The 26,714-nt window shown below is 49.7% G+C and overlaps 1 protein-coding gene across 1 annotated transcript in view; it reads left to right on the top strand.

The window, feature by feature from the left end:
- LOC129332910 (solute carrier family 12 member 9-like) overlaps positions 1 to 26,714 on the top strand; it is a 110,843-nt gene that overhangs the window by 38,605 nt on the left and 45,524 nt on the right. Inside the window, exons 7-8 of the mRNA XM_054984214.1 lie at positions 12,707 to 12,864; positions 18,031 to 18,113. Coding sequence (XP_054840189.1) covers positions 12,707 to 12,864; positions 18,031 to 18,113 — 241 coding nt within the window. The remainder of the gene's footprint in view (positions 1 to 12,706; positions 12,865 to 18,030; positions 18,114 to 26,714) is intronic.

Genomic DNA, 26,714 nt, shown 5'->3' with positions numbered 1-26,714 from the left:
GGCCAGGGACCCGGAGGCTGGCAGTGCTGTTTAAGTGCTGGTCATTGTAGCGGGTTTGCTTTCCCTTTGCCCCCCCCCTCCAATTTCTGAAGATTGCCTGTAACTTAAAACCTACTTCCTCCAAGGAGCTCAAGGCAGCCTACGTAATTCTCTCCTCTTTCATTTTATACTCACAACAACCCTATAAGGTAGGTTTGGACCAAGGGCACCCACCAAGTGGCAATTGGGGTTTTGAACCTAGGTCACCCTGGTCTTATTCCAACACTCTAAGTGCTGTGCCATGCTGGTTTGCACTTGCATATTCCTTCCTGAGCTGACTATGTCTTTGCAAGTGAGACTCAAAAGTGCTTTTGAGTGTGGTTTAGCGACAGGCCGGAGAATCTCTTGTGTCAAGTTTCTTGTCCGTGCATCTTACCCATCCTGCAAACAGCCCAGGGTGGCATTAAATACCTTCCACGTTCTCCCACACCGTCCTGCTACCCCCTGGGGCAAGGTTTTGTGGCTTTTTGTGGTTTGGGCTTGAATCCTGCTGTGATTTTCCTCTGAGGTGTGTGTGTGTGTGTAGGATTGTACATTAGAGAGCATCTGTGGCCCACGGCCAGCCCTTGAGCTGTGGCTTTGGGTGCAAATTCTGCTGCATTTGCTGAGCCTGTAACCTAACAAAAAAACTTAAACAGTAGCAAGGGGTGATCTGTAGATCGGTGTTTGCATAGAAGGTCCCAGGTTCACTCTCTGGCACTTCTAGTGAAAGGAGGAGGGGCTGTGGCTCAGTGGAAGAGCCTCTGCTTTGCGCGCATAAGGTCCCAGGTTCGATCCCAGGTAGATGCTAACGTGAAAGTCCTTTCTCTACCGGAGTCCCTGCAGAACCGCGGCCAGTCTGAGTAGATAATACTGATCTTGATGGGCCGAGGGTCTCATTCAATGAGGCAGCTTTGTGTGGATCTCTCGGTCTCCTCTCTTTTTGACCTAAGACCAACCATCTCCCACCTTCTAAGGCATGCATACTGAAACTGCATTGATACATGAGCTTGCAGTTTACATTTTTGGATATGGGGGATCTTTGCCTCCTCCGTTTTTCCCCTTGAGTGGAGCAGGGCAGGGTGGGGGAGGCCCCTGCTTGAGTCCTTCAAGAACTACCGCTAGCTGGTGTTGTAGCCAGTATTGGGCCAAAAGTCTGATGCCGTTTAATGTAGCTTTATGCCTTCACCAATCCACTAGGCGGAGACTTGGTGGGGATTGAACCCAGGTCTCTCTGTGGCTCATTGTAACCCAGCGTCCCCCACCTTCTCTGCTTGCTTGGGGGGTCAGGCTAACCCTACTGTAGAGGTCTGTTTTGGTACTGGAGCTCGGCGATGTGAGTCATGTTGGCTGACCCAGGGGGAACTGATAGATGCAGCCATGGGGGCAGTAGGAGGTGTTTTGTCTAAGCACGTTTTCCCCGTAGGACTATCTGGTTATATCCTAGCCCAGCCAGTTTGGTGTAGTGGTTAAGAGCATGGGACTCTAATCTGAAGAGCCGGATTTTATTCCCCACTCCTCCGCTTGCAGCCAGCTGGGTGACCTTGGGTCTGTCACAGCTCTCTCAGAGCTCTCTCAGCCCCACGTACCTCACAGGTTGATTGTCGTCAAGATAATAATAATACTCTTTGTAAACTGCTGGGAGTGTGGCATTAAGTTGTCCTGGAACAACTGGAACATGTCCAGAGGAGGGCAACTTTTCCCCAGGCCAGTTTGGCTAGGGATCCTGACAGTGTTTTGCCATCTTCTGGGCATGGAGTAAGGGTCACTGAGGGTGTGGGGAGTGGAGGTATTTCTGAATTTCCGGCATTGTGCAGGGGGTTGGACTAGATGACCCCAGAGATCCCTTCCAACCCTATAATTCTATGATTTCGCTCTGCTTGAGAGCTTACCCAGGTCCATAGTCAAAAGTTTCATGATTGGGGGGTGAGGGACAGAATACTCTAGGGGAATGGCTAGGGTTGCTCAGTCTCCATCACCTGAAGCCCTGATTGGCGAGGGCCTAGTGAGGTCACACGCAGGGTCTGGTAACGTCCCACCGAATAGCTGTATTCATAGTCGTACTTCCACGGACCGCTAGATATCATATTGTAGGTTATCACCGTGTAGTCAGAGTCGCATCGTTGGCAGAGAGGAGCTATTCATCAGACTAAGAACAAAAACAATATGGAAATTGGGTACCTGCTAAATGTAAAAAAGTAGATGAGCTTTTTAGTGGCAATTATTGCCTGCAGTCACTGGTTGACAAACGCAGTAGCTCTCACCAGCAGGGCCTGCAAAGAAGTCTTAGAAGAAACCAAAGATCTGCAGCAAGACAGACCACAGGCTATCCTTAGAAAAGTGATTTTCTTAGGATTCTTTGTTGGCTTAATGAGTATACTTCCATTCTTCTCCTCCCTGACCTGGTGCACGGCATAAGATGATAGTGTAGGACTCAAACTTGCATAAGGAAAGGTTCTTCTGACCTAGGTGTTGTCCATTCATACCAGGTAGGCAGACTTGTGGTTACTATATAGTGTGGGAGGGAGCGCTCTGGCCATGTGCAGAGTATTTGCAGCCTTGGCGCAGATTTATTAAGATCCTTCCAAAGGTCTTACTTTTCTGTAGGGAGAAGCGATTGCAGTGGTGACAGCCTGGATATTACGCCCCCTCCCGGCTCCTTGGCTTTCTGCAAAAAAGTTCTTTTTCTGCTGTGAAAACTTCTGGAGTTTCAACCTGCCTGAATATGATTATGGCCCTTCAATCTTCAGATGCAATCTTGGGGGGTGTTGGGGTGGGTGGTGGGGAGTAGAGATGGGCACAAACCGAAATACGAAACAAAGAGCCTATTTCTGATGAACCGCCACGAACTTTGGAACGGTTTGTTTGGTTCATTTTTCAGTTCATCACTGCAGATAGCCTGGTACCGAACAATCAGTTTCCTAGGCAACAGGGGTTGGGCTTTCTACAGACCTTTTGCTGACCCTGAAGTGGCTTTTTGCTGACCCGGAAGTGACGATTTGCTGACCTGGAAGTGACATTTTCACAAACCAAACAAATCGGTTCACGAAACGGGTCAGGTTCGTGAAAGTTCGTGGTTCGTGAAATGTGACGAACCACGAACCTCACGGTTCTTTTTTCCCCCGGTTCGTGCCCATCTCTAGTGGGGAGGTAGGTGCTTGAGAGTGGTTATTCATTGGTTACTAAGAGACATTTTGCACATGCTCAGAAGCATCTGTTCCTTCAACCCAGGCAAGTTACGCCAAGGCAGTTTGCATACTTTATTCAAGAATTGTTCAAAAATCCCATAAGCTGTTGGACTTAAGCATTATTATAGGTAATCTCTCTATCACACTCAACCAGGAAAAAGTTTAGCAACTAAATTAAAGTATCTGTGAAGTCCAACAGCCTGTGGGCTTTTGGGACAGTTCCCAAATAAAGTATGCAAGGCCGTTTGCAACGAAAGATTATAGAATCATCGAATCCTAGGGTTGGAAGGGACCTCCAGGGTCATCTAGTCCAACCCCCAGCACAATGCAGGAAATTCATAACTACCTCTCCCTCTGAAACACATAGATCTGTGGTTACTATATAGTGTGGGGGGATGCCTCTGGCCATGGGCAGAGTTGTTCATTTTGCTGCTCCACCACGGCCCCTCCAATAACTGGAGTAAATTCTCTACTGCCAACTGAGAGGGCAACACTATAGATCTTATTCCAGTTTTCTGCCCCATATCCTCACTTGTCACAGAGGACATTAGAAGAGGACAGAAGCAATTCTATAATGCCCTATCCAAAACCAGAGCTTTTTCTAACTCAATGGTTCACTTTTAACAACAATGGGAAATCCAGGGCAGACAATTCAGCTTGAAGGAAAAATGCTTTTCTCCCCATCTAGGCTCAGAACTGTCCTGGGTTTGAACAGTTTCCCACTTGTGCAGGTGACCAGCTACAACTGTTTCCCTGCCCAGTCTTACCCAAATCCTGCTTGCAGTAAGGCCTATGAAAGAGGAAGTACATACTGCCAACTGCAACCACTTGGAGTTTCTCCACTCACCCAATTCCTTCACAGGTGATCCCCCCATAACCAGCTCACACATTGCCCCTTATATGTCTGCACTGAAAAGGGCAAGAGACTCGTTGTTTTAAAAAGCTGGGCATTTGCAGGCTGCACATGACATATTTTGAGAGGGATTGCCTCCCAATCCTCCCATTGCTATGAATATGAAGCTATCTCATTTTACAGGTTTTTCTTCGAGTCCATCTTTTTTTAGCACTTTCAACAGGCGAGCACCACAAATCCCAGTAGACCCCTTCCCCTCTGCAGGGTATAGAGTGCTGTTGGAAGCGTAGAACACCACCAATTGTCATCTGGCTTCCCTTTGCTCCTGTTTTTAATCACTGCTCATGTTGATTTATCCTGACCTGGATAGCCCAGATGAGTCTAATCGCATCAGATCTCAGAAGCTAAGCAGGGTCGGCCTTGATTAGTAATGGAATGGGAGACCTCCAAGGAAGACCAGGGTTGCAGAGGCAGGCAATGGCACACCACCTCTGTTAGTCTCTTGCCATGAAAACCCCACCAGGGGTCGCCCTAACTCAGCTATGGCTTAACGACACTTTCCACCACCACCTGTGGCGCAGAGTGGTAAGCTGCAGTACTGCAACCTGAGTTCGATCCTGGCAGAAGCCGGGTTCAGGTAGCTGGCTCAAGGCTGACTCAGCCTTCCATCCTTCTGAGTATTATTTATTTATTATTTATTTATTGTATTTTTAACCCGCCCTCCCCGCAAGCGGGCTCAGGGCAAGGTACAACATTGATTAAAATACAGCTTAAAATCAGTTATAAAAACAGATAAAATACTGTGCCCCTTTCGGGGCAACCAGTGGGAGTGGACTCTCCATACCCCTTGTAGAGGGAGACCAGTGGAAGGCTCGGCAACGATGGGCTAAAATTAGCCTCCACCATATGCCTGGCGGAACATCTCTGTCTTACAGGCCCACCTAAATGATACAAGATCCTGGCGGGCCCGAGTGTCCTCAGACAGAGAGTTCCACCAGGTTGGGGCCAGGACCAAGAAGGCCCTGGCCCTGGTAGAGGCCAACCGAGCCTCCCTAGGGCCAGGGACCACCCGTAGATAAGTACCCAGTTTCCTGGGGGTAAAGTGTAGATGACTGGGGAAGGCAATGGCAAACCGCCCCGTAACAAAAGTCTGCCAAGAAAACATCATGATGCGACATCCCCCCATGGGTCAGTAATGACTCGGTGCTTGCACAGGGGACTACCTTTGCCTTTTACCACCACTACCATGTTGATTTGATGGGGGAGGGGGGACAAAAAAGAGGGGGCAACAACAGGGGCTCTGCTTTGCCTGAGACTCCCAGACTCAAGCGCTGGCATCTCCAGTTAAATGAAAAGAATCAAGCAAGAGGTGATACGCGTGACCTTTGCCTGAGACCCAGGACAGCCCCTACCAGCCAGAGTAGAGAACACCAGCCTGGGTAGATCACTGATCTGATAAAGCAGCTTCCTACATTCTGTGCAGCCTCCTGCGCAGAAGAAGGATGCGTGGGGAGGGAGGGAGGGCAGCTCTGTGTCAGGCACGGCCTTACAAAATGCCCCGTCCTCTGTCATTATGAGCAATGGCCGTGCATTAAGGTATTAGAACATGACAGCTATAATTCTAATCCATTCCTGCCGCCTGCCCCAACACGGCAGCGATTTATGGCAGCACTTTCCTGAGCAGAAAATTAACAGAGCGTGCGGTCTCCGAGAACAAGGTGTGCGCACCCACACCATGCGCTGCAACCGCACCCAGCCCCAGCTTAAGAATCCCCCCTCCAAGGATGGAACTGGGACCAGTTGACCCACAGCCCTTTCACTCCAGTCAACATATTGGCCCAGATAAGCGTCATCTCAGTTTGTAATGAATGTGTTTTTTCAGTCTCCCCAACCTGTACTGCAAGGCTAATATAGGACCAGTATTTTTGAGTCCTCCGGGTGCTTTGTGCGTGTTGTTTCAACAACCCTATTGCCCGTACGACTGTGGTGCTGAGAAGAAATGAGGCCCCCTTGTGGGTTCGTGGCCGAGGCAAGATTTTAGTTACGTCCTCCTCGCACTCATAAGCGCTGCATTGTTCCAGATTTTCCAATGTTCTCCCATATTGTAGACCAGATCTGTGCTGAGAATAGGGGAACAGGAGCAGCTGCGGTTCAGAAAATCCAAGAAAAGAAAATGCACGCTTAGCCTGGCTTAGCTTCACCAAAGAAGGAAACCAACGCGAGCGCCTTCCAACCTTACTCCAGTCTCCCCGTTAGCCGGCGCTGCTCCCTAAAATCTGCAGCCTCTCTTCCCCCCTGTTCCATTCCCACCGGGCCTGCACAGCCTCCGTGGCCCCTGAAACAACATGCACGAAGCGCCCAGAGGACTAAAAAATGCTGATCCTATATTAGCATTGCAGGTACAGGTTGGGGAGACCGAAAAAGCACATTCATTACAAACTGAGATGACACTTATCAACCGCTGATGGAACCTCCAGGTGGAAAGAGAGTATACCTCAGAATATCAGGTGCTCAGCACAAGCAACGTAACTGTTGCATCTTTATCTTGCCTTTCCTTCAAGGAACTTAGGGCAGCACCCAGTTCTCCCTCCTGGCCATGTCTCTATAGGTGGGGCTGGGGGGGGAGACCCAATATTTATTGGGAGGGTGATTGTCATTCGAGTGGTCCTAACGTCAGCGCAATGATGTCACTTCCGGAAGTGACATCATCGCTGCGACGGGCATGTTCCCGTGCTTTGCGTGGGGGCAGCTTAGCCCGTTTGGGGCCAAAATTGGCCCCTGTGAAACATGGGAGCCTGCCTGCCGCCAGCACGATGATGTCACTTCCGGAAGTGATGTCAAGCCCCACCAGAAGAGCACCCACTGCATGCTTGTCTGGATCGCCTGCCAGTGGCAGGTGATCACCAGGCAGTTTGCCACCTCCCGCCAGTCGCCAGTATTCTGTAGGCAATGGAGCAAGCTGTCACTGGTGGGCAACTGGGAACCCAGCCAACAACCCTGCAAGGTAGGAGAGGCTGAGAGGGAATGCCTGCCCAGGGTCACCGAGTAAAGCTTTATGATGCAGTACGGATTTGAACTCAGGACTTACCAGTCCTATTCCAACATTAACCACTGGAGGTCGCCTTCAGGTCAGATTTGTGGCCTTCCAACAGGCATCTACCTAACCATGTTAGGCAACAAGACGCTGGACTAGAGGAACCCGGGGCCTTAACCCAGCAGAGCTCTTCCCAAATTGCTGGAACTGGTGGATAACATGGAATATCCAGAAAATAGATGGGAACTGCAGAAAGCAGTCATGCACTGAAAAGTTGGAAGAGTCTTTGTAGCCAGAGGAAGGGAATAAAACATACAGAGGGCATAACTATTTAAAACAATCAACCCATGCACATATGAAGGAACTAGCTTGATACCCATGCTTCGCTATGGTATTTAACTACTTTAAATCCAGTTATAATACTTATGGGTGTGTAACCTGATTTTTACCTCAGAAGACAGAGTTCCACAGCTGACCAGTCAGAGAGAGGGAGGTGCAAGCAGGCAGGAGCCTGCCAGCCACACAGGAAAGCCAGTCCCCACAGGGAGATTGGTAACCCCAGCGAACTCTGAGGGGCAGACTGGGAGGTGCATTTGACCTCAGGACACATTCAATGACTCCCAATAGCAACTGCAGACTGTTTAGAATGTGGGAGGTGAGGACCAATCAGGCCGCATATGCAAATGACCTCTGTGTTCCAATGGTCTTGAGGGTGTGTGTGTGAGGTGTGGATTGTTGTGAGCCCCAGTCAGCCTGCATATGCAAATAACCTTGAAAGGCTCGCCCAGTCAGGGAAGATTGGCCGAGCTGGCAGTGGGCGGGAACACAAGCAGGCAGCAACTTGCCAGCCACACAGGGAAGCTGTATCCCTTTGGGAAAACACTTTTGACCCCCTTAGGGGGGGAATTTCTTAAAACCCCTTCTTAGTGGGTGCTTACATTATGAAAGGAATATTCTCCCCCAAATTTCATGTTTCTAGGTCCAGGGGTTTGGGCTGGACGTTGATGAGTCAGTCAGGACACTTGTCTTTATATAGAGAGAGATAGGATCATAACCTTGGGTTGGAATCCTGCATTTTTAGCATACTGGTTGCATCTTCCCCTAGGTGTAAGAGGGAGGTGGGAGATTTGGTTAGGGAGTTGGAGGGGGCAGAATGGAAGGTATGAGAAAGAAGAGGGGAAGTGACTGTGGGCTCTTTAGCGGGCCCTTGTTTCCGGCATGTCACTTCTGATTTGAGGCCCCTTCAACGTGAACCTGACCTGGGCTGCTCGCCTTGAAACATCTTGGAATTGGTTGTAAGGTCAGGTCAATCCAATCTTAGCTGCACTGAACGCTCCACCTGCTTGCAGAGGGGCAAATGTACAGGCTTCCAGTAATGATGCAATAACCAAGGGGTGTGCAGAAGAGGGGGGGGGGGGTCTTTAATAAAATGCGCATCACATCCAGGCACAGGTGTATGGGGGGGGGTCTACATCCCCCTTAATCTTGACTTTTCCCCCTGTGCAACTGGACTGCAAATTTCAAAAGCAAATAATAATAATAACAACATAGAATCATAGAATCAGAAAGTTGGAAGGGACTTCTATGGACATCTAGTCCAACCCCCTTCAAAATGCAAGAAATTCCCAAATACCGCCCCCCCCCACGCCACCAATGACCCTGCTCCATGCCCAGAGTCTGTGCAGTCTCCACGTTTGGGGAGGCTGATACCTTGCACGGTAAAGAGTAAGGAGGGCGCGGATACCTTGCAGGGCTTCAGTTGTCTTCCAGCCATCGAGCAGGTGACTGACATTCCTTCCCGGGCCTGCGCCGTCAGCGTCCCAGGCTAGGAGGCAATGGGTGTGCCTTGCTTGCAGTGGCAAAATATTCCGAACCAGCCCTTTGTCTAGGATGTGAGGTCCTGATAGAAAATATGGGGGGGGAAATGGGGGGGGTTTCCTGGTCTCTTTTTGTTTGTTTCAGTTTTTCTAATGGAAAAAGAAGAGAGATTCTGAGGAGCATTAAAAAAAAACCCTCCAGTGAAATATTTTATTTAATTTACAACACTTCTGAACTGCCTCTCCATCCAATTCAGGGTCCCCATGATGGTGAACAAATATTAAAATGTTTCAAAAAAGCATTCAAATACAAATATATACACCAAATATTTAAAACAACAAGTAAAACATAATATAAGCGTGTTAAAAATATACAAACAGAGAGAAAGGTTAATAAGAGTTAACAAGGGAATGCCAAACTAAAAAGAAAAAGAAAAATTCTTTCTTGGAATGAGGGAAAAGCCTTTTAAGACAAAGTTTTAGGCGCTCAAAATGAGATAACATGAATTTTTTTATGCAAGATAATCTATAGCAATAGATAATAAAATCTTCTGCTATATTATAGACATATGCAGCATATTTCCAAGGATATGTTTATTGTTTAAATATGACTAGTTTAGTCCACAGTTAATTTATTCTTATGGGCTGTAATGGTAATCCACTCTCGTTGAGTTCAAGTTCAGTGTTTTTGTTCAACTCAGTATCACAAAATGCTGGTAGTCCTGTTGTGACTCTATGAGACGTTTTCTTTTGAAATAATATACTTTCTTTTGTGATCTACTTCCTACTTTGGTGTACTCTTGCCTCTCACGTGACAAAAACTGAAACGCATAGGCTGCCATTTGTAGTTCCTGCTCTCCAGTATCCGCAGCCCAATCCCCATGTGCTGGAATGATGTATCCACTCCCCAAATCACCTGGTTTGAGAAGCTTTCTTAGTGTTAAGTGGAGGAGTCCATCACAACCTGGACCGCTCCACCAGTCCCATGCGCACCCATCCACTCGGTCGCACGTATTAGCAAGGCGATCAATTTGGAGGAGTAATTGGATATTAATTGCCAAAAGACACTAGTGTTGATAGTCCATGCTAATTTATCGCCCACCTGCTTGGTGCCTCTTGTTAAAATCCAATTAAGGCCTGGCCGTTTGTACGCGTTAACATGATAGCGAAAGTTCCATACCTCATACCCCTTCCTTTTATTGAATTTTGGCCAGTTGATCTCTTTGCAAGCCAAGAGCTTCATCAGCCACGTAACATGGGGTACAGGACTTTAAAAATGGATCGACCAGGTTCTGTGCCATGATATGTAGCAGTTCCCTCCACCCCCCAAAATCCCAAAGCTGTTCAAATGAGGTATGGGGAGTTCTTGCACTAAATGTTGGGGGGGGGATTGGATCCATGGTTCTGCAGTGCTCCCCAGGGAAGCAGTTCTGGTTTGGCTCCTCTAGGAACCCACCCAACACCCTGTGGGTATGGTTGGAAGCTATCTTTTGGATTCCCTGCCTCCAGTGTGCGATTCTGCAGTGCACAGAGAAAAGAGCACATTTTCCCAAGACACCTTGAGGGACATCTTGAAAACATCCCAGAGGAGCCTGGAATTCAACCAGGGCCTTTTTGGTCCTAGCACCAACCTGGTGGAACTCTCTGTCTGTTGTAACAAGGGCCCGGCAGGATTTACTGTCCGCTGGGCCTGCAAGACGGAGATGTTCCGCCAGGCATATGGCTGAGATCGAGGTACAGGCAGGCTTCCGAGCTTCCATACTGGTCTCCTGTTGAGGAGGGGTATTGAAAAACCCCTCACCCCAGTTTCCCACTGGAATATTAATATATTCTGCCGGTTCCCACTTCATGGAATGTTTTTGGATGGGCGTTGAGCAACTTTGGTTGCCGCCCAAACATATTTTATAATTTCAATGTTGTTTTTATTGTAATTATTTATTCATGTTGTAATCTGCTCTGAGCCCGTTTACGAGGAGAGTGGATTAAAAAATCCAATAAATAATAAATAATAATATTCAAGGAACTGGAGGATTGGTTCATGTAGGAGTGATGTAATTTGGAGGGGGGAGCGGTTAGTTGACTACTGGCAGGGTGAGGTAGCCAGGTGGCCCCCTGAGGAGTACATGTGGGCCCCTGTGCTCAGGACTAGACTGCTTGTGCTCAAAGTCATTATTTTAGAGAAGCAGCATCTCCTTCTTTCTGAGAGGCTGTACAATTCAGTCAGAGGGGCTGTGCAAAGCCCCTTCTGTGCTCAGTCCATCCTCTAGAGCAGAGTCCCCAAACTTTTTGAGCCTGTGGGCACCTTTGGAATTTTGACACACCATAGTGAGCACAGCTGCAAAATGGCTGCCACAAAATGGCTGCCACGGAGGAGGGGAGCCAGCCACAGAATGGCTGCCACAGGAGGGGGGAGCCAGCCACAGAATGGCTGCTGCAGGAGGACGGAGCCAGCCACAAAATGGCTGCCACAGGAAGGGGAGCCTCTCAGAAAGGGGAGCCTCTCAGAAAGAAGGAGATGCTGCTTCTCTAAATGGCTGCCACAGGAGAGGGGAGCCAGCCACAGAATGGCTGCCACAGGAGGGGGGAGCCAGCCACAGAATGGCTGCTGCAGGAGGACGGAGCCAGCCACAAAATGGCTGCCACAGGAAGGGGAGCCTCTCAGAAAGGGGAGCCTCTCAGAAAGAAGGAGATGCTGCTTCTCTAAATGGCTGCCACAGGAGAGGGGAGCCAGCCACAGAATGGCTGCCACAGGAGAGGGGAGCCAGCCACAAAATGGCTGCCGCAGGAAGGGGAGCCAGCCACAAAATGGCTGCCACAGCTTATTTCAATTACAGAGTGAAGATCCTTGCACTGTGGTGGCAGCTGCTGCCAGCGCAACATTTCTAGAAATCTGCATGGCCAAGCACATCTCCAGTGGCCTGTCAGAATTCTTGCTGGGCAAAAGCCATGACCACAGTCCAGAAAGGTTTGGTGGGTACCAGGAAAGGTGTTGGTGGATGTTATGATGCCCACGGGCACCACGTTGGGGACCCCTTCTCTAGATCATGTGTGTTTTGTACATGAGCACTGCGCTGCTTAAATATTGTTTGTTTTACTCATTTAAGAGATATCTCTGCTTTCTCTTCAGAGTCCTCCTCTAGGCAGCATACAATCAAAATAATAAACGAATGCAAAAACAACAAGCCGTTAAAAACAAGCTTAGAGACGTTCACAGCATAACACTATCCCATTAAACAGACCTCAGACTAGAAGCAGACAATTTTAAAATCCTGAAAGGTAAAGCCTCTAATTAAAAGCCTAGGTGAAAAGATGATGTTTGGCCTGGTGCCGAAAAGACAGCGTCAAGGGGGAGGGAGTTCCAAAGGCGCGACATGCCACCACAGAAAATGTCCTGTCTCTAGTCACCACCCGCCTCACCTCTGAAGGCAGGGCACAAAGAGCAGAGCTTGGGAGGCAGATCTTAGCTAGCCGGCTGGACAGAAAGTGCGGAGATGGTCCTTCAAATATACTGGCCTCTTTAGTGCTTTAAAGGTAAGAACCGGTGCTTTGAATGGTGCCTGGAAACAGATGAGTTTTCAGTGCAGTGCATTTGGGAGCAGCAGCGCTTCTCCTGCCAGGAATTCCATCCCTGCCCTTGGGGTGATCTGGGGACAGCCTGCTGTGCTTCTGGCTGAAGAGTCAAGCACCGTCTCTCCCACCCAGCTTTAGGATTCTTCTCTCCTGCTGCTTTTGTGGCACAGTCCGGTTCCCCCCTCTGTGGCTCTTGGTCCTCTGAGCCCTCTTCTTCTCTTCCCAGGCTCCTTCTCCAGCGGGACTACGGCTTTCTGAAGAACATCAACATCTGGGCCCCCTTGGTCACTATTGGAGTCTACTGCTCCACCCTGTCCGCCGCCATGAGCAACCTCATTGGCGCCTCTCGGATCCTCTACGCTTTGGCCAAAGATGACCTCTTTGGTGAGTGGTTATCTCCCGCACCCCTGCCTGGGGCTTCAGTGGCTGAGGATTGGCTCTTGCCTGGAGGGCGGGGGGGGAAGAGAAACTTTTCTGGGTAGCTTTGGAGCCTCAGAGAATTCATTTCCGACCCCTCCACATGGGAATATCTGGACTGAACGGACAAGGATCTTACTGTGACCAATTCAAGGGTCAGCATTGTCCAGCAGCAGGCAATTGCAAGCTCTATACTATACGCTGCTTTTTAACTTGCTTCATGTATAGTCCAGTTTTCCTTTTTTCCTGAGGAGTTAGCCGTGTTAGTCTGTAGTTGCAAAAGAGTAGAGTCCAGTAGCACTTTTAAGACTAGCCAACTTTATTGTAGCATAAGCTTTCGAGAACCTCAGCTGCAGATGCATCTGACAAAGAGAGCTGTGGCTCTCGAAAGCGTATGCTACAATAAAGTTGGTTAGTCTTAAAGGTGCTACTGGACTCATTACTATTTTCCTTATTTGAAAAGAGTCCAGTAGCACCTTTAAGACTAACCAACTTTATTGCAGCATAAGCTTTTGAGAACCACAGCTCTCTTCGTCAGATGCATCTGATGAATAGAACTGTGGTTCTCAAAAGCTTATGCTACAATAAAGTTGGTTAGTCTTAAAGGTGCTACTGGACTCTTTTCTATCTTGCTACTGCAGACTAACACGGCTAATTCCTTTTTTAGACTCAATAATTAGAAAACATTGCAATAAAGACCAGTCTAATACATAGAGTAAACAGTGCAATAAACTGGATTACAAAACTTAGAGAAAGCTGAAGAGAGAGAGAGTGTAGTATAGTAGTTAGTGTTAGAAAGCTCAGTTTGAATCCCCATTACAGGTGGCCTTGGGCCAATCACATGCTCACAGGATAGCCTACCTCCAAGGACTGTTGTGAAGATAAAACGAAGACCAGGAGAGCAATGCAAATCTCTTTAGCTCCCCCTTGGGGAGATAGGCAGGGTATAAATGAAGTAAATGCCCTGACCTGGAGAGCCCAGGACAGCCTGATCTTGTCAGATCTCAGAAGCAAAGCAGAGTCGGCCTTGGTTAGTAATTGGATGGGAGACCTCCAACAAAGACCAGAGTTTCAGAGGCAGGCAACGGCAAAACACCTCTGTTAGTCTCTTGCCATGAAATCCCTGCCAGGGGTTGCCGTAAGTCAGCTATGGCTCGAAGGCAGGATTTCAGTAAATAAAGTATAAAACATCTAATAAACAATACAGGGGGAGGAACGCCTAAATTTTTCAGATATTAAACTACAGTGCTATTACTTTAATAAGAAGAACCTTTCTGTTTTACTGAACATTTCCTTTTTTACTATTTTTGCCTACCCACACTATTCCCCTTATAAAAATATCCGCCTGAACAACTCCATTCTATACCTTTTGCAGAACAATAAATGTGTGGGAGCTTTCCTAAAACTACAGTTCTGTTTCCTTGGATGGTGAGGAAAGAGGGGGAGGCTGAAATAATACAGGGGCAGAACTGGGTTTCTGTTGCCAAACACAGAATCCTGAATCCCTGGTTCCGTGTGCGGAGTCTAGTTTAGTCCTGCTAACTGCCTCTCTGTCCACCCTTCCTTGTCTCCTCTATAGGAATTATTTATAGATGCACCATATGCATCTATGCAAAGATTCCTGGGATAATATATGTGAAACCCTCTGAAAAACACTAAAGCAGGGGAACTTCAGGCTTTCCAAATGAGGGGCCCACTGGGCAGGATTCTGTGTTGGAAAATTCCTTGAAATTTAGAGGTGGATCCTCATGAGGGTGAGGTTTGGGGGTACATTAGTGGAGTATAATGCCATAGAGTCCATCCTCCAAAGCAGCCCTTTTCTCCAGGGGAACTGACCTCTGTTGCCTGGAGATCAGCTGTAATTCTGAGAGATCACCAGGCCCTTCCTGGAGGTTGGCAACCTTAGCAAGGATATGTTGAGCTGCAAGCATGGGACAGGAAGTAGGGGAGCCAGGGTTGTGTGACCTCAGCAGTCACAAGGCCAGGACTATGGTTGGCAGAAGAAGGGAGCCAGAGGGTAGGAAATACAAGCAACGTTCTAGGATTGGGTCCCCAACCTTTTTGAGCCTGCGGGTACATTTGAGAGCCAGTTTGGTGTAGTGGATAAGAGCGCGGGACTCTAATCTGGAGAGCCGGGTTTGATTCCCCACTCCTCCACCTGAAGCCAGCTAGGTGACCTTGGGCTAGTCACAGCTCTCTCAGAGCTCTCTCAGCCCCACCCACCTCACAGGGTGTTTTGTTGTGGGGATAATAATCACATACTTTGTAAACCGCTCTGAGTGGACATTAAGTTGTCCTGAAGGGCGGTATATAAATCGAATGTTTTTGTTGTTGTTACTTGAAATTCTGACACAATGTGGTGAGTGCAGCAAAACAATGGCTGCCGCAAAATGGCTGCTGCGGGAGGCGGAGCCATCCACAAAATGGCTGCCACAGCTTACCTTCAGTAACGCAGAGAAGATCCTTGTGCTGTGGAAACAGCTTCTGCCAAAGCAATGTTTTAAAACATCTGCACAGCCAATCAAATCTCTAATGACCTATCAGAAGCCATGCTTGGCAAAAGCCCCTCTTGGCCCCACCCGCTTTCTAAAAACACTTAGCAGGCCCCAGGAAAGATGTCGGCGGGTGCAATGGTGCCCATAGGCACCACGTTGGAGACCCCTGCACTAGGATGTGGTCTGTAGTGAGGATCACATCAAGGGACAGCAGAGCCATGGAGGAATCCTCGCTTTTGCCAAGTAACCTTGATTTGGTGTCCTGCTGCTCCATTTGGTGCGTGTGCAAAGAGATGTCAGGATCCTTTACATGTGCAAATGAGTAGCAGGTCCATCCTAAAGTCAGCACACACAAAAATTGACAGCTCTGTAAGGTCTCGTGACCCAGCAGGTGAATGTCAAGTAGTGGGGTTATGCATTAAATACAGGAGTAGGATTTGGGCAACTAGCGATACAGTTCCTGTGTTTCCCTGCTGCTAGAACTGATCTCCCCCACTGTTCTCTCTTCTGTTCCCTATCAGGCAGTCCCTGCTTTTTGCCCGTAGTAGCAGCAATCTCTGGGAGCTGCACAGTTACCTCTGCATGCCAAAGTCCTTGAACTTGGCTGTCTCGCTTAACAGTTGTGCAATTAACAGCTGTGCGGACTCGCACACAATATCCCTGCCGGGCAAACTGCTTTTGGAAGCTCTAGAGGTGCTTGCAGTAAGCCGCTGGAGCGAGAGCTTTCTAGCTGGGGGTGCCAGAAGCAGACTGGCTCATAGCCTCTGCCTTCCACCCTGTCTTCTTCCTGTCCTCCAACTCGGCTCCCGGGCTGAGTCCCTCTCCGGTGGCTTCCCCATTGCAACGCTTGGCCGTCCTTTTAAAGTCCTCTGTCTTGCTGGCGGGTTTCCCGGTCAGCCGAGTGTTCTGTTCGAAGCTCCTGGGTTGCCTGTGTAAACCTTTTGGAGGCACCTTTTGAATCTGGGGAATGCCAGATAGGAGCAATCTTGGTTTGCATCCCTCCTGGGCTTGTCCTGCCAGTAGGGTAAAATTTGTTCCGTGCCTCTTCCTTGTCTGGGTGGAAGGCTGCCCCACTTCACTTTTCTAGCTGGTGTGCCAACCCTTAAGGAGAACTGTAGAACTCTAGGGTTCTTCTAGCTCCAGCAGTGGGCTGGAAATCCCATCTTCTCCCATATGGACTTAACTGCAATGGAGACTCTCTGTAGATGCCCTGTGCTATGCTTACTTCCACCCCAGGTCCTCTCTCTACATGAGACATCTGACAGGTGAAGAACACGAGTCAGGAGACGCAATGTTAGCCGGGAAAGGTAGTTTAAATAGACAGAGTGGAGAGCAGGGCAAAGGCTTTGCTAGACACTGGAGCTGTGTGAAGGGGCTGTGAAATGCCAGAAGGGAAACTTCAGCCCATTAGAACCTTTCCAGGTCCAAGCCTGGCTCTGGAAGGCAGCTCCAGCCCATTTCCATTCCTCGCTGCCCTCTGGTTGCAGAATCAGTTTTAGACTGGAGAGGTGAAATTGGCAGAGCCTTAAGGGAGGCGAAGATGAAATTAACAAACCCTCTGAGGAGTGATTTCTGCCAGCTCTGTCTTTTTAAACTATGCTTCCCAGCTAACATTGTGTCTCCCTACACTTGACCAACACGTGCCGAGGCCTCTCATGGAGAGAGAGACTGAGTTGACTTCACAGAGCAGGATATGGTCAGTTGTGGTCCCAAGATGGTGGAACTCTCCCTCTAGGAAGGGCTGTTCAGTGCCATCGCATCGGCCCTCAGATAGAAGACCAAAAGGGTCTCATGATTGGTCCCTTTCAGTCATTGTGGTGGGATCCCTATTACAGATAACAAAGCCCTTGTGTCAGTTGGGGAACAGCACAAGGTCTTTATTCCATGTATGTGATGAGAATTTTGTGTCACCCAGATGCATGCCAGCTCTTTTATGTTTGCAACCACAGCGTTCAGGGAGACGTGGCTGTAGCCTCCGCCTCCACACACACACACACACCATTTTTGCATACACAAACTGTTCCATGGAGTCGCTGTTGGCTTCCTTGTAAAAATCACATTATATGCATGGCTGTGTAAGTTTCACAACAGAATAAGTAGTGGCTCCGGGGAGGGGGGGAGGTGTTGCAGGCAAGAAAACACCGGGGGGGGGGGGCTAAAGCTTTGTGCTGTTGCAAACAGCAAAGAGCTAGTGTGCATTCGAGAGGGACAAAATTCCCATTTTGCATGATGCAAAGTTCTTGTGGTACCCTACCAAGCTTGAGGATGTTGTAATGTGTAGATGGGCTCTGATTAAGGGGGAACCTAAGTGCCTGGACTATCTGTCAGCCCATTACCATTGTCATAGATCCAGAGGAGTTAGCCATGTTAGCTGTAGTTGCAAAATAGTAAAGAGTCCAGTAACACCTTTAAGACTAACCAACTCTATTGTAGCATAAGCTTTCGAGAACCACAGCTCTCTTCGTCAGATGCATCTGACGAAGTGAGCTGTGGTTCTCGAAAATTTATGCTACAATAGAGTTGGTTAGTCTTAAAGGTGCTACTGGACTCTTTACTATCTTTAAAGGAAATGCTGCTCTAACACGCCCTCTTTTTTCCCTCTCCTCCCCTCCCCCCCACCCCCGGGTTGGGTACGAAGGCAAAGCTTTGGCGCCAGCAAAACGGACATCCAGTAGCGGAAACCCTTGGGCGGCCGTGGTGCTCTCCTGGCTGCTGGTACAGGTGAGTGAAGCAGCCCCGGCGGACAACACCGCTTCATCGGGCTTTCCCCACGGTTAATGTTTAATGTTCAGCTTTTAAAAAAAAAAAAAAAAAGTAGGGTATGTATCTGTTTCTCCGTCAGTGCTGTGGTGTAGGCTAGGCTGCTGAGCTGGAGCCCAGTCCCCGGGAGGTCTGAGGCCCAGCAGAATAATACCGAAATAGGGAAGGAAATGCCGTGGCAGATTTTGCCATACGCTGGAGGGTAAGCAAGAAAGCCAGAGACTGGGACCAGGGCCGGCGCGCCCATGGAGGCCAGGTAGGTGGTGGCCTTGGGCGCGCAGGCATTGGAGGGGCGCCAGAGGGGGTGTCGGGGACGGAGGCGCAGGTGCGCGCAGCAAAGCTGGCATGACTGGGCTGCAGCTACTGCTGCAGCCAGCCAGCTCCGCGCTGCTGCCGCCGCCGCCGCCGCCACACCCCCCAGCCGGGCGCAGCCTCCGGGCGCCGCCCCAGCAGCGGCTCGCGGCTTGTGCGCCCAGCTGGGGTGCGTGGCGGTGGCGGCATGGAGCTGGCTGGCTGGTTGCAGCAGCAGCTGCAGCCGGCCACGGCAGCTCCGCTGTGTGCTCCTCCACCCCAGCCGTGAGCTGTTGCGGGGGTGGCGCACGGAGCAGCCTCTGCGCGCCGCCCCAGCAGCAGCTTGAAGCTCCTGTGCTCGGGGTTCCGCGAGCTGCCCAGCCCCCCCCCCCCCGCGGCACGTGATGACATCTGCGATGATGTCATCACGCAGTCCGTGAGCATGCGCGCGCAGAGTGTGCGCATGCCGCCTCGGGCGCCAGAACCTCTGGCACCGGCCCTGACTGGGACTCAAAGCACTTAAAGAGTGGTATGGACAAAGCCAGAATATAGCTGGTGCCTAGGCAAAGGTCCTCGCCTGTCCCAAAAGCAGGCAAGCAGTCTGGTGTGAGGGTGATCTCTGCCAGCACTTGGGAGGGCAATTGCAACCACTCCTCTAGGGTGGTTTGCTGTAAAGGGCAGCAGAACCGATAATGAGGCTCCCATTCCTTGTCCTAACAGTCATATAAGACACCTGCAGGGGACTTAAAAGTGATGGAGCTCTGGGAAAAAGCCGCTGCTGCTGAAAGACTAGTTGTGCCCTGAGCGGGAGCGTCAGTCAGCAGAAGGTGCAAATAATAATAATAACAATAACACTCGCTTTATATACCGCCCTTCAGGACAACTTAATGCCCACTCAGAGCGGTTTACAAAGTATGTTATTATTATTATCCCCACAACAAACACCCTGTGAGGTGGGCGAGGCTGAGAGAGCTCCTAGAAGCTGTGGCTAACCCAAGGTCCCCCAGCTGGCTTCAAGTGCAGGAGTGGGGAATCAAACCCAGTTCTCCGGATTAGAATCCCGCGCTCTTAACCACTACACCAAACTGACTCTCAAAATGCTTTTGATCTTCATTTGCTCCAAGCCCTGGGCTCTTGCTTGTAGCAGCTGGGAACGCCTCTTTGCCTCGGCACTCACCTGCCCCGGAGATGGGGCCAAACAAGACATGCAGGTTTTTATAGAGTTGGGCAGAGGGAGGAAGAGCTCCTTCCAAAATAGCAGAGAGGGAAAGTATTTCCCTGTTTTTATTGCTTCACGTGCACAGAATACTCCACATGGAACAGCAAAAACAGACACCGCCCCCCTTTGCAATTTTGGAAAATGGCTTGAGGGGGGAGGCAGGAGCTGTTCTGAGGCCGTTTGGGCTGTCTTTTATTTTTTTTAATTCCCATTCCGCGCTGTTGCTGTGTGGCTGCAGGGAACCTGAGTTGTATCTGGAACCTGGACCCAACTCTTTAAAAGCCTGTACATCTTGTTTGACCCACAGTTGGCATAGGGGAAGCCCTAGAACAAAGAGATTTTTAAAACCCGCCCCGAGTTCAAAAAGGTTGGCCTCGTCTGCCTGTGCTAAGCGGTGCACAGAGAAGTGACCCAAACCTGCGTGATTTAGAGGTTACGATATCCGACTAGGATTTAGAAGAACTGGATTCCAATCTCCTGGCCTGCCATGGAATTCACTGGTTGACCTTGGGCCCGTCTCTCTCTTTCAATCTAACCTACCTCTTGGGGTTGTTGTGAATGAATGGGGCGGGGGGAAGAACCATGCTTTCCACCTTGAGCTTCTTGAAGAAAGGGCGAGCTAAAAATGTACTAGATAGATAGAAGCCCAGACTCTCTGGAGGTCTTTGGGGAGACATTCCTACGTAATTTGCTTTTTTTTCTTAATCTGTTTTTCTTTTTTTGCCACATTTTAAAATGTTTAATTATGTCTGCTGTTTTAATATTGCTGTTATATTTAAGAAGACGGCTGGGGTTTGTTGGAGTGTTGTTTAATGTCTTGATTTCTGCATTTTATGTTGTCGTAAGCTGCCTTGAGGGCCCCATTCTCTCAAAGCTGGCTGGAAATTTTTAAAAAGCACATAAATGAATAAATGCATTAGATGGGAAAGATGGGAAATCTGTGTGTGAGAGAAGATGAATAGCTGGAGAGGTGGGGAGGGGAGAGTATATCGGCTGTGCCGGGGGGCGGGGGACGGAGGCGTCTAATGTTTGTCCTGGGCACGGTGCTGTCTGTGTGGCCCAAAGCAGAAATCAGATAAACAATACTGGGGAACTAACATGGTTTCTTTTCCCTCCCGTGGAGGTGGGGGTTCAGGCAAAGCTGGGGCAGGACTAATCTTTAGGATTAGGAGGAATTTAAAAGAGTAATGTTAATGGCCTACGAGCATGTGCAAAGTGTCTTTCTCATACCACTGCGTTAAGCCACAGTGCAGTCCCACGTTTCTGACGCTAGGGGACAGGTCAACTGGCCAGGCCAAGCAAATTGAAGGAGAAATCCGAGACAATCAAGTTAAGCTTAACGTGATCGAACTCCCCCCTCCAGCCGCCACCACCAGTGTAGTAGCCAAGCAGCCTATGGTGAAATCAAGAGTGCAAAGCTAGAGCAGAGGGCAGCTGAGAAATCAATTGAAAGCATAAGAAAATGTCCGGGGCTTTGCCCCCTCCAGCCATCCAGGTGCCAGTTGGAATCTCTGGTGGGGAGGAGTTCCAGAGGCTCGCCCTGATACCTGGGGTCTCATCGCCTTGCCTTCCAAGGTGGCCTGAGTGGAAGGACAGGTTTGCAGCACAGAAGAACCTCCTGTAGCCCCCTCTCATGTTAAGAGGTGGAACAAGGACTGAGTTCCAGCAGAGGGTCAGGTGCATGAAAACCGAGGACCAGGGACCTTGGAAGCTGATACGGCAGGTTTCAAGGAGGCCGTCGAGTCCGTAAGATCATTCCAGACTAGCATCCCTTTGGAGGAGGGGCAGTGGCTCAGAGGACGAGCCTCTGCTTTGCATGCAGACGGTCCCAGGTTCGATTCCCAGCATCTCCAGTTAAAAGGACCAGGTAACAGTTGATGTGAAAGAGCCTGGACTGCTTCTTGCCGTCTGAGTGGACAGGACCAACCTTGATGGACCGATGGCCTGGTTCGGTATAAGGCAGCTCCGATTGTGTTCATGAGTACCTTCACTGGACAGCTGACTTGTGTCTGATCTCTCGGTGGCCCTCTGGCCACAAACTCCATTGGCAAAGCAGGGAAGCCAGAACCTGGAGAAGTATTGGTCCCAGGCTCCTTAGCTGATGTCCCGCACCTTTGCCGTCTTATGCTCGCTTGCTCTATGGCCTAGAAAGTGAAGTGCACCCGCCCAAGGGTTGCTCTCTTATTTCCATGCAGATAGTCCCTTACTCAGTGGCGCAGAGTGGTAAGCGGCAGTACTGCAGCCCAAGTTCTGCTCATGACCTGAGTTCGATCTTGGCGGAAGCCGGGTTCAGGTAGCCGGCTCAAGGTTGACTCGGGCTGCTCCCCCGCCCCTTTTGGAGGGGCGCTGAGTCTCCTGCTTTCTAAGAGCAGCACAATAGCCAGAAATGCAACAGGTGCAGCACAATCCCTCTGATGGATTTCTGCCTGTCACATAGTTAATACAGGCATAGGACTCCAGTCCCAAATTGACTTTGTAACACTTCAGTGCAGGGGTGGTCTTCCGCTGAGGGCCAAGCTACAAGTGACAAATGACACTTGAACGGCAAGTGAACAGACTCACGTGTATTCCTCCCCGTTCACTTGCGCTCCCCTTGATCGCTGTTCAAGTGTCATTCGTCACTTGTAGCTTGGCTTCCTTCCATCCTTCCGAGGTCGGTAAAATGAGTACCCAGTTTCCTGGGGGTAAAGTGTAGATGACTGGGGAAGGCCATGGCAAACCACCCCGTAACAAAAAGTCTGCCAAGAAAACGTCAGGATGCGACGTCCCTCCATGGGTCAGTAATGACTCGGTGCTTGCACACGGGACTACCTTTACCTATCTTTAGTCCTTTATTCGGTCTCCTCTGTCTGGGCTGAGAAAGATGAGATGTGGGAGAGCCACTGCTTCTCACAGTAAGCCACATTGGGCTAGGGCAGCTTCAGTATGACTGCATCGTATGACCCCCCACACACACACACTCCAGAGCAAGTTAGGTTTTCCCAGAGCTCTGGACAGGGCGGCCCTTGTGGTTGTATGGGAGACGGCTGGAAGAAGGCGCGATCTGCCTGGAAGGCCCAGGCCCGACGTGAGATCTGTATCAAACGCTGCTGGAGACGTCCCAGGTGCATTAAACAATTGGTCTGATGCCGTGTGCAAATGTATCAAAACGAGATGCGCCGCTCTGCCTCGGAGACGGATCGCGGCGAGGCACCCCGGAGACTCCCATCAGCTAATCTGCAGGAGCCGCCATCCCTCGGCTCTCTCAATCGCACGCGCCGCTCCACCAAATTGGACAAATACATGTAATGCAAAAAAAATTGCCCCATTAGCTGGCAAGGAACATTGCCGTGCGCTCACAAAGGGAGGGGAGGGGAGGGGGGACCATTAGGTGCTTCAGCCCCAATTGAAGGCACGGTGGATGAGAATCAGCTCCTGACACCGGAGAAGTTGCTCAGCCTGCGGAAGATGAAGCGGGAGGGGGGAGCGACAGGAGATGGCTTCTAGCAGAGCTCCCAGTGTCTTTGTCTTGCAAAGGTGCAGGCGAAACCAGCGGGGCAACTCAGGAGCCCCAGGCTGGAAACTTCTACTAGCGGCAGAAATTGCTTGACTGGCCATCAAAAGGCCTGTCGTTGATCAGCTGACAGTCAGTGCCTCTGGTAATTTCCCCCGATTACTTCTCGGAGCACCGTGTCCAGCCCTTCGTTTCTGCTTGAGCTCTCCTGGGCTCAGCCCTAAAACCTACTTGTAACACAAAGGCTCAACTAAAGAATGTTTAAAGTTGTACGAGACAGAAGTGCCTCTGAGCATAGGCAGAGCATGTGTTCTTCACCACTGTGTTGTTTGAGCCCTGCATGCGGCTGGGGATTGGACAGTGTGGCTTCCAAGCGGGCGTAAATTCTGTAACAAGAATCAGCCACTGTCTTTGTTCCCCCCTTCCTCTTTCATACTGTGCAGTGTGGTGTACTGGTTGGATCTGAGAGACCTGGGTATGAATTGCTACTCTGCCGTGGAAGCCTGCTGGGTGATCTTGGGCCAGTCTCACGTTCTCAGCCTGGCCTACCTCACAGAGCTGTTGTAAAGATAAAACAGAAGAGAGGAGAATGTTGCAAGCCACTTTGAGTCCCCATTGTGGGGAAAAGTGGGGTATAAACTAAGCAAATCTTGGGGACAAAGGCGGCATTCTTTCCATTTCCTCCATTCTCCACGAAAAGGAATGCTTTCCCCCACCTCAAAGAAAACACATGTTCATGGGCTTGGGATATCGGCCATCTCCCTCCCCACAAAAGTCAGGAGAAGAAAAACGTAAAACGGAGAATCACGTTTTAAAACCACAAGGCCACCTGGGCCGACTCCCGTGCCCTAAGACAAGACCCCTCCATCAGCCAGCCTTGAGAGTGTAAGTGGCTAAAAAGGTGATCTGGAAACCAGCGGTGCCCGTTGCAAACTCGGAGTGACCAAAGGAAAGCCAGTGCCCTTTCAGCCTCTCCCGGGCTCTGTGGCACAGGTGGCACAGGGCTCCAAATTTGCCCTGATTCTGACTGCCGTGTCAAGCCCACCCAGTTGCTTTCAAAGAAACCGAGGCAGCCGGATCCGATTCAGCAGCAGCGAAGTTGGTGGTCTGGGAAAAGGCAGGCGGGAACAGTTGGGGAGCTCCGTCTGTGCCTAAGTGACCAGCCACTCGCAAACTTCATAGGACCGGGTGAAGCCCAGTTGCTGCCGTGTGTCTCTTGACCCCTGCCGAGCAAGTGGTTGTAATCCTATATTCTGCCACTTTGGCAGCGCCAAAGTGAAGCAGGTCAAGTGTCTTTTCTGGAAAACCGACACAGGGGTGCAGAGAAGGAAGGCCTCTGGGTCCTGCTCCCGGAGGTGCCGTTTCCTCTTGCAAGTCTCCAGACGCAGGGAGGCACAGAAAGAAAGATGTGGCAAGATAGTCTCGGCTGGACTCATAGAATCAGTGTTGGAAGGGACCTCCAGGGTCATCTAGTCCAACCCCCTGCACAATTCCGGAAATTCACAACTACCTCCTGCCCTCTGACCAAATCAGCTTATCCTGCTGGGTCTTTTCTGTGATGTTTGTTTGTTTGTTTGTTTGTTTGTTTGTTTGTTTGTTTGTTTGTTTGTTTGTTTGTTTGTTTGTTTGTTTGTTTGTTTGTTTGTTTGTTTGTTTGTTTGTTTGTAATCCGCCTTTCTCACTGAGACTCAAGGCGGATTACACAGTGTGAGATTAGTACGGTCAGTTTCGAGGACATTTCCACAAACAATGCCATAGAGTAAATAAACACAATTGTACAAAGAGAGAGCATTAGCAAGGATCCAATACAGGGTTGAAGAAATGCTGACGCAGAACATAAGCAATTCCAGGGCTGACATTAGACCACATGAAGCACATTTCGCTCCTAGGAGCACATATTTAAGACAACGGGTAGTACGTAAGGCAACATAGTGGTGAAGTCGACGGTCCCTAACTCATTAACGAAGCATCTGAGAGCCCCTTCCCACAATACAAAAGCCTTTTTGAATAATTCGGTTTTGCATCGTTTGCGGAAAGCTAGGAGAGTGAGGGTGCTCCTGACCTCCTCAGGCAGGCCGTTCCACAGGATAGGGGCCACCACTGAGAAAGCCTGTGTACGGGCTACTGTCGATTTCGCCCATGTGCAGGGTGGCACTTGCAAGAGACGTGGCCTGTCAAGATGTTTATCATTGTGTATGCCAACATCTCCCCACCCTGTGCCTCCCACGACTTGAAGACCATTGTTGGCATCTGGACTTTCCATTTTTTGCAGTCTATTGCGATGTGCAGTGCCCAAGTTCCTTTCAGCAAGGCCCATGGAGGCTTCTCTGATCAGTGCCAATCAAGAGCCCCACGCCTAGCATTGTTCACTGCTTTCCACCTCCCCGGTGCACATGCCTACAGTCTCTTTGCCCCCTCCCCTTTGGCACTGGGGCACGATACCTTTCAGCGGTGGCTCTTTTACCTTGACGAGCAGCTAAATGAATTATAAATCAAAGCCAAGTGTCTGGGGAGGGGGAGGGGGAGAGACTCCATTAGAGGGGCCAGGCACGATCTCCGCTTGACGCACGCTATTAACTCGCAACCGGCTAAAAATCCCCAATTGCTTAAATGGGTCTGAATGATCTGCCCCCCCCCCTTCCCTCTGGCCCGAGCTATTACGGCAGGTCGGGTTGCGCTGTGAAGAAGTAGCAGCAACCAAACTCTTCTCCGCAAGGAAGGGTGCGGGTGGCAAGCTGTGTGCTGGAGTTGGCGCGAATGAGAAGGACCACAGCTTGGTGGCAGAGCGGACGCTTTCCATGCATAAGGGAGGGTGCCATTCTCAAAGTAGATCGTGCCAGGACAAGCTGACCAGTAGTCCGATCCAATGTATGCAGTTGTGCCATGCTTATGAGAATATTGGCAGGAAGGGCAGCAATCAAGTTCTTTATCTGAATATACATGAATTGGAGATTCTTCTAGAGGAGACAGTCATTGCTTAGTCTGACCAACTTTATTGTAGCATAAGCTTTCAAGAACCGCAGCTCTCTTCGTCAGTTGCATCTGACGATGCATCTGATGAAGAGAGCTGCGGTTCTTGAAAGCTTATGCTACATCTGACAATGCGTCTGACGAATAGAGCTGTGGTTCCCAAAAGCTTATGCTACATCTGACAATGCGTCTGACGAATAGAGCTCTGGTTCTCGAAAGCTTATGCTACATTTGATGATGCATCTGACGAATAGAGCTGTGGTTCCCAAAAGCTTATGCTACATCTGACAATGCGTCTGACGAATAGAGCTGTGGTTCTCGAAAGCTTATGCTACATTTGATGATGCATCTGACGTGCAGAGCTGTGGTTCTCGAAAGCTTATGCTACATCTGATGATGCATCTGTCGAAAGGAGCTGTGGTTCCCAAAAGCTTATGCTACATCTGACAAATAGAGCTGTGGTTCTTGAAAGCTTATGCTACATCTGATGATGCGTCTGACAAATAGAGCTGTGGTTCTCGAAAGCTTATGCTACATCTGACAATGCGTCTGACGAATAGAGCTGTGGTTCCCAAAAGCTTGTGCTACA

Source organism: Eublepharis macularius, chromosome 6, assembly GCF_028583425.1.
Source record: "Eublepharis macularius isolate TG4126 chromosome 6, MPM_Emac_v1.0, whole genome shotgun sequence".
NCBI lineage: Eukaryota > Metazoa > Chordata > Lepidosauria > Squamata > Eublepharidae > Eublepharis > Eublepharis macularius.
This window is presented reverse-complemented; position numbering and strand designations above follow the sequence as displayed.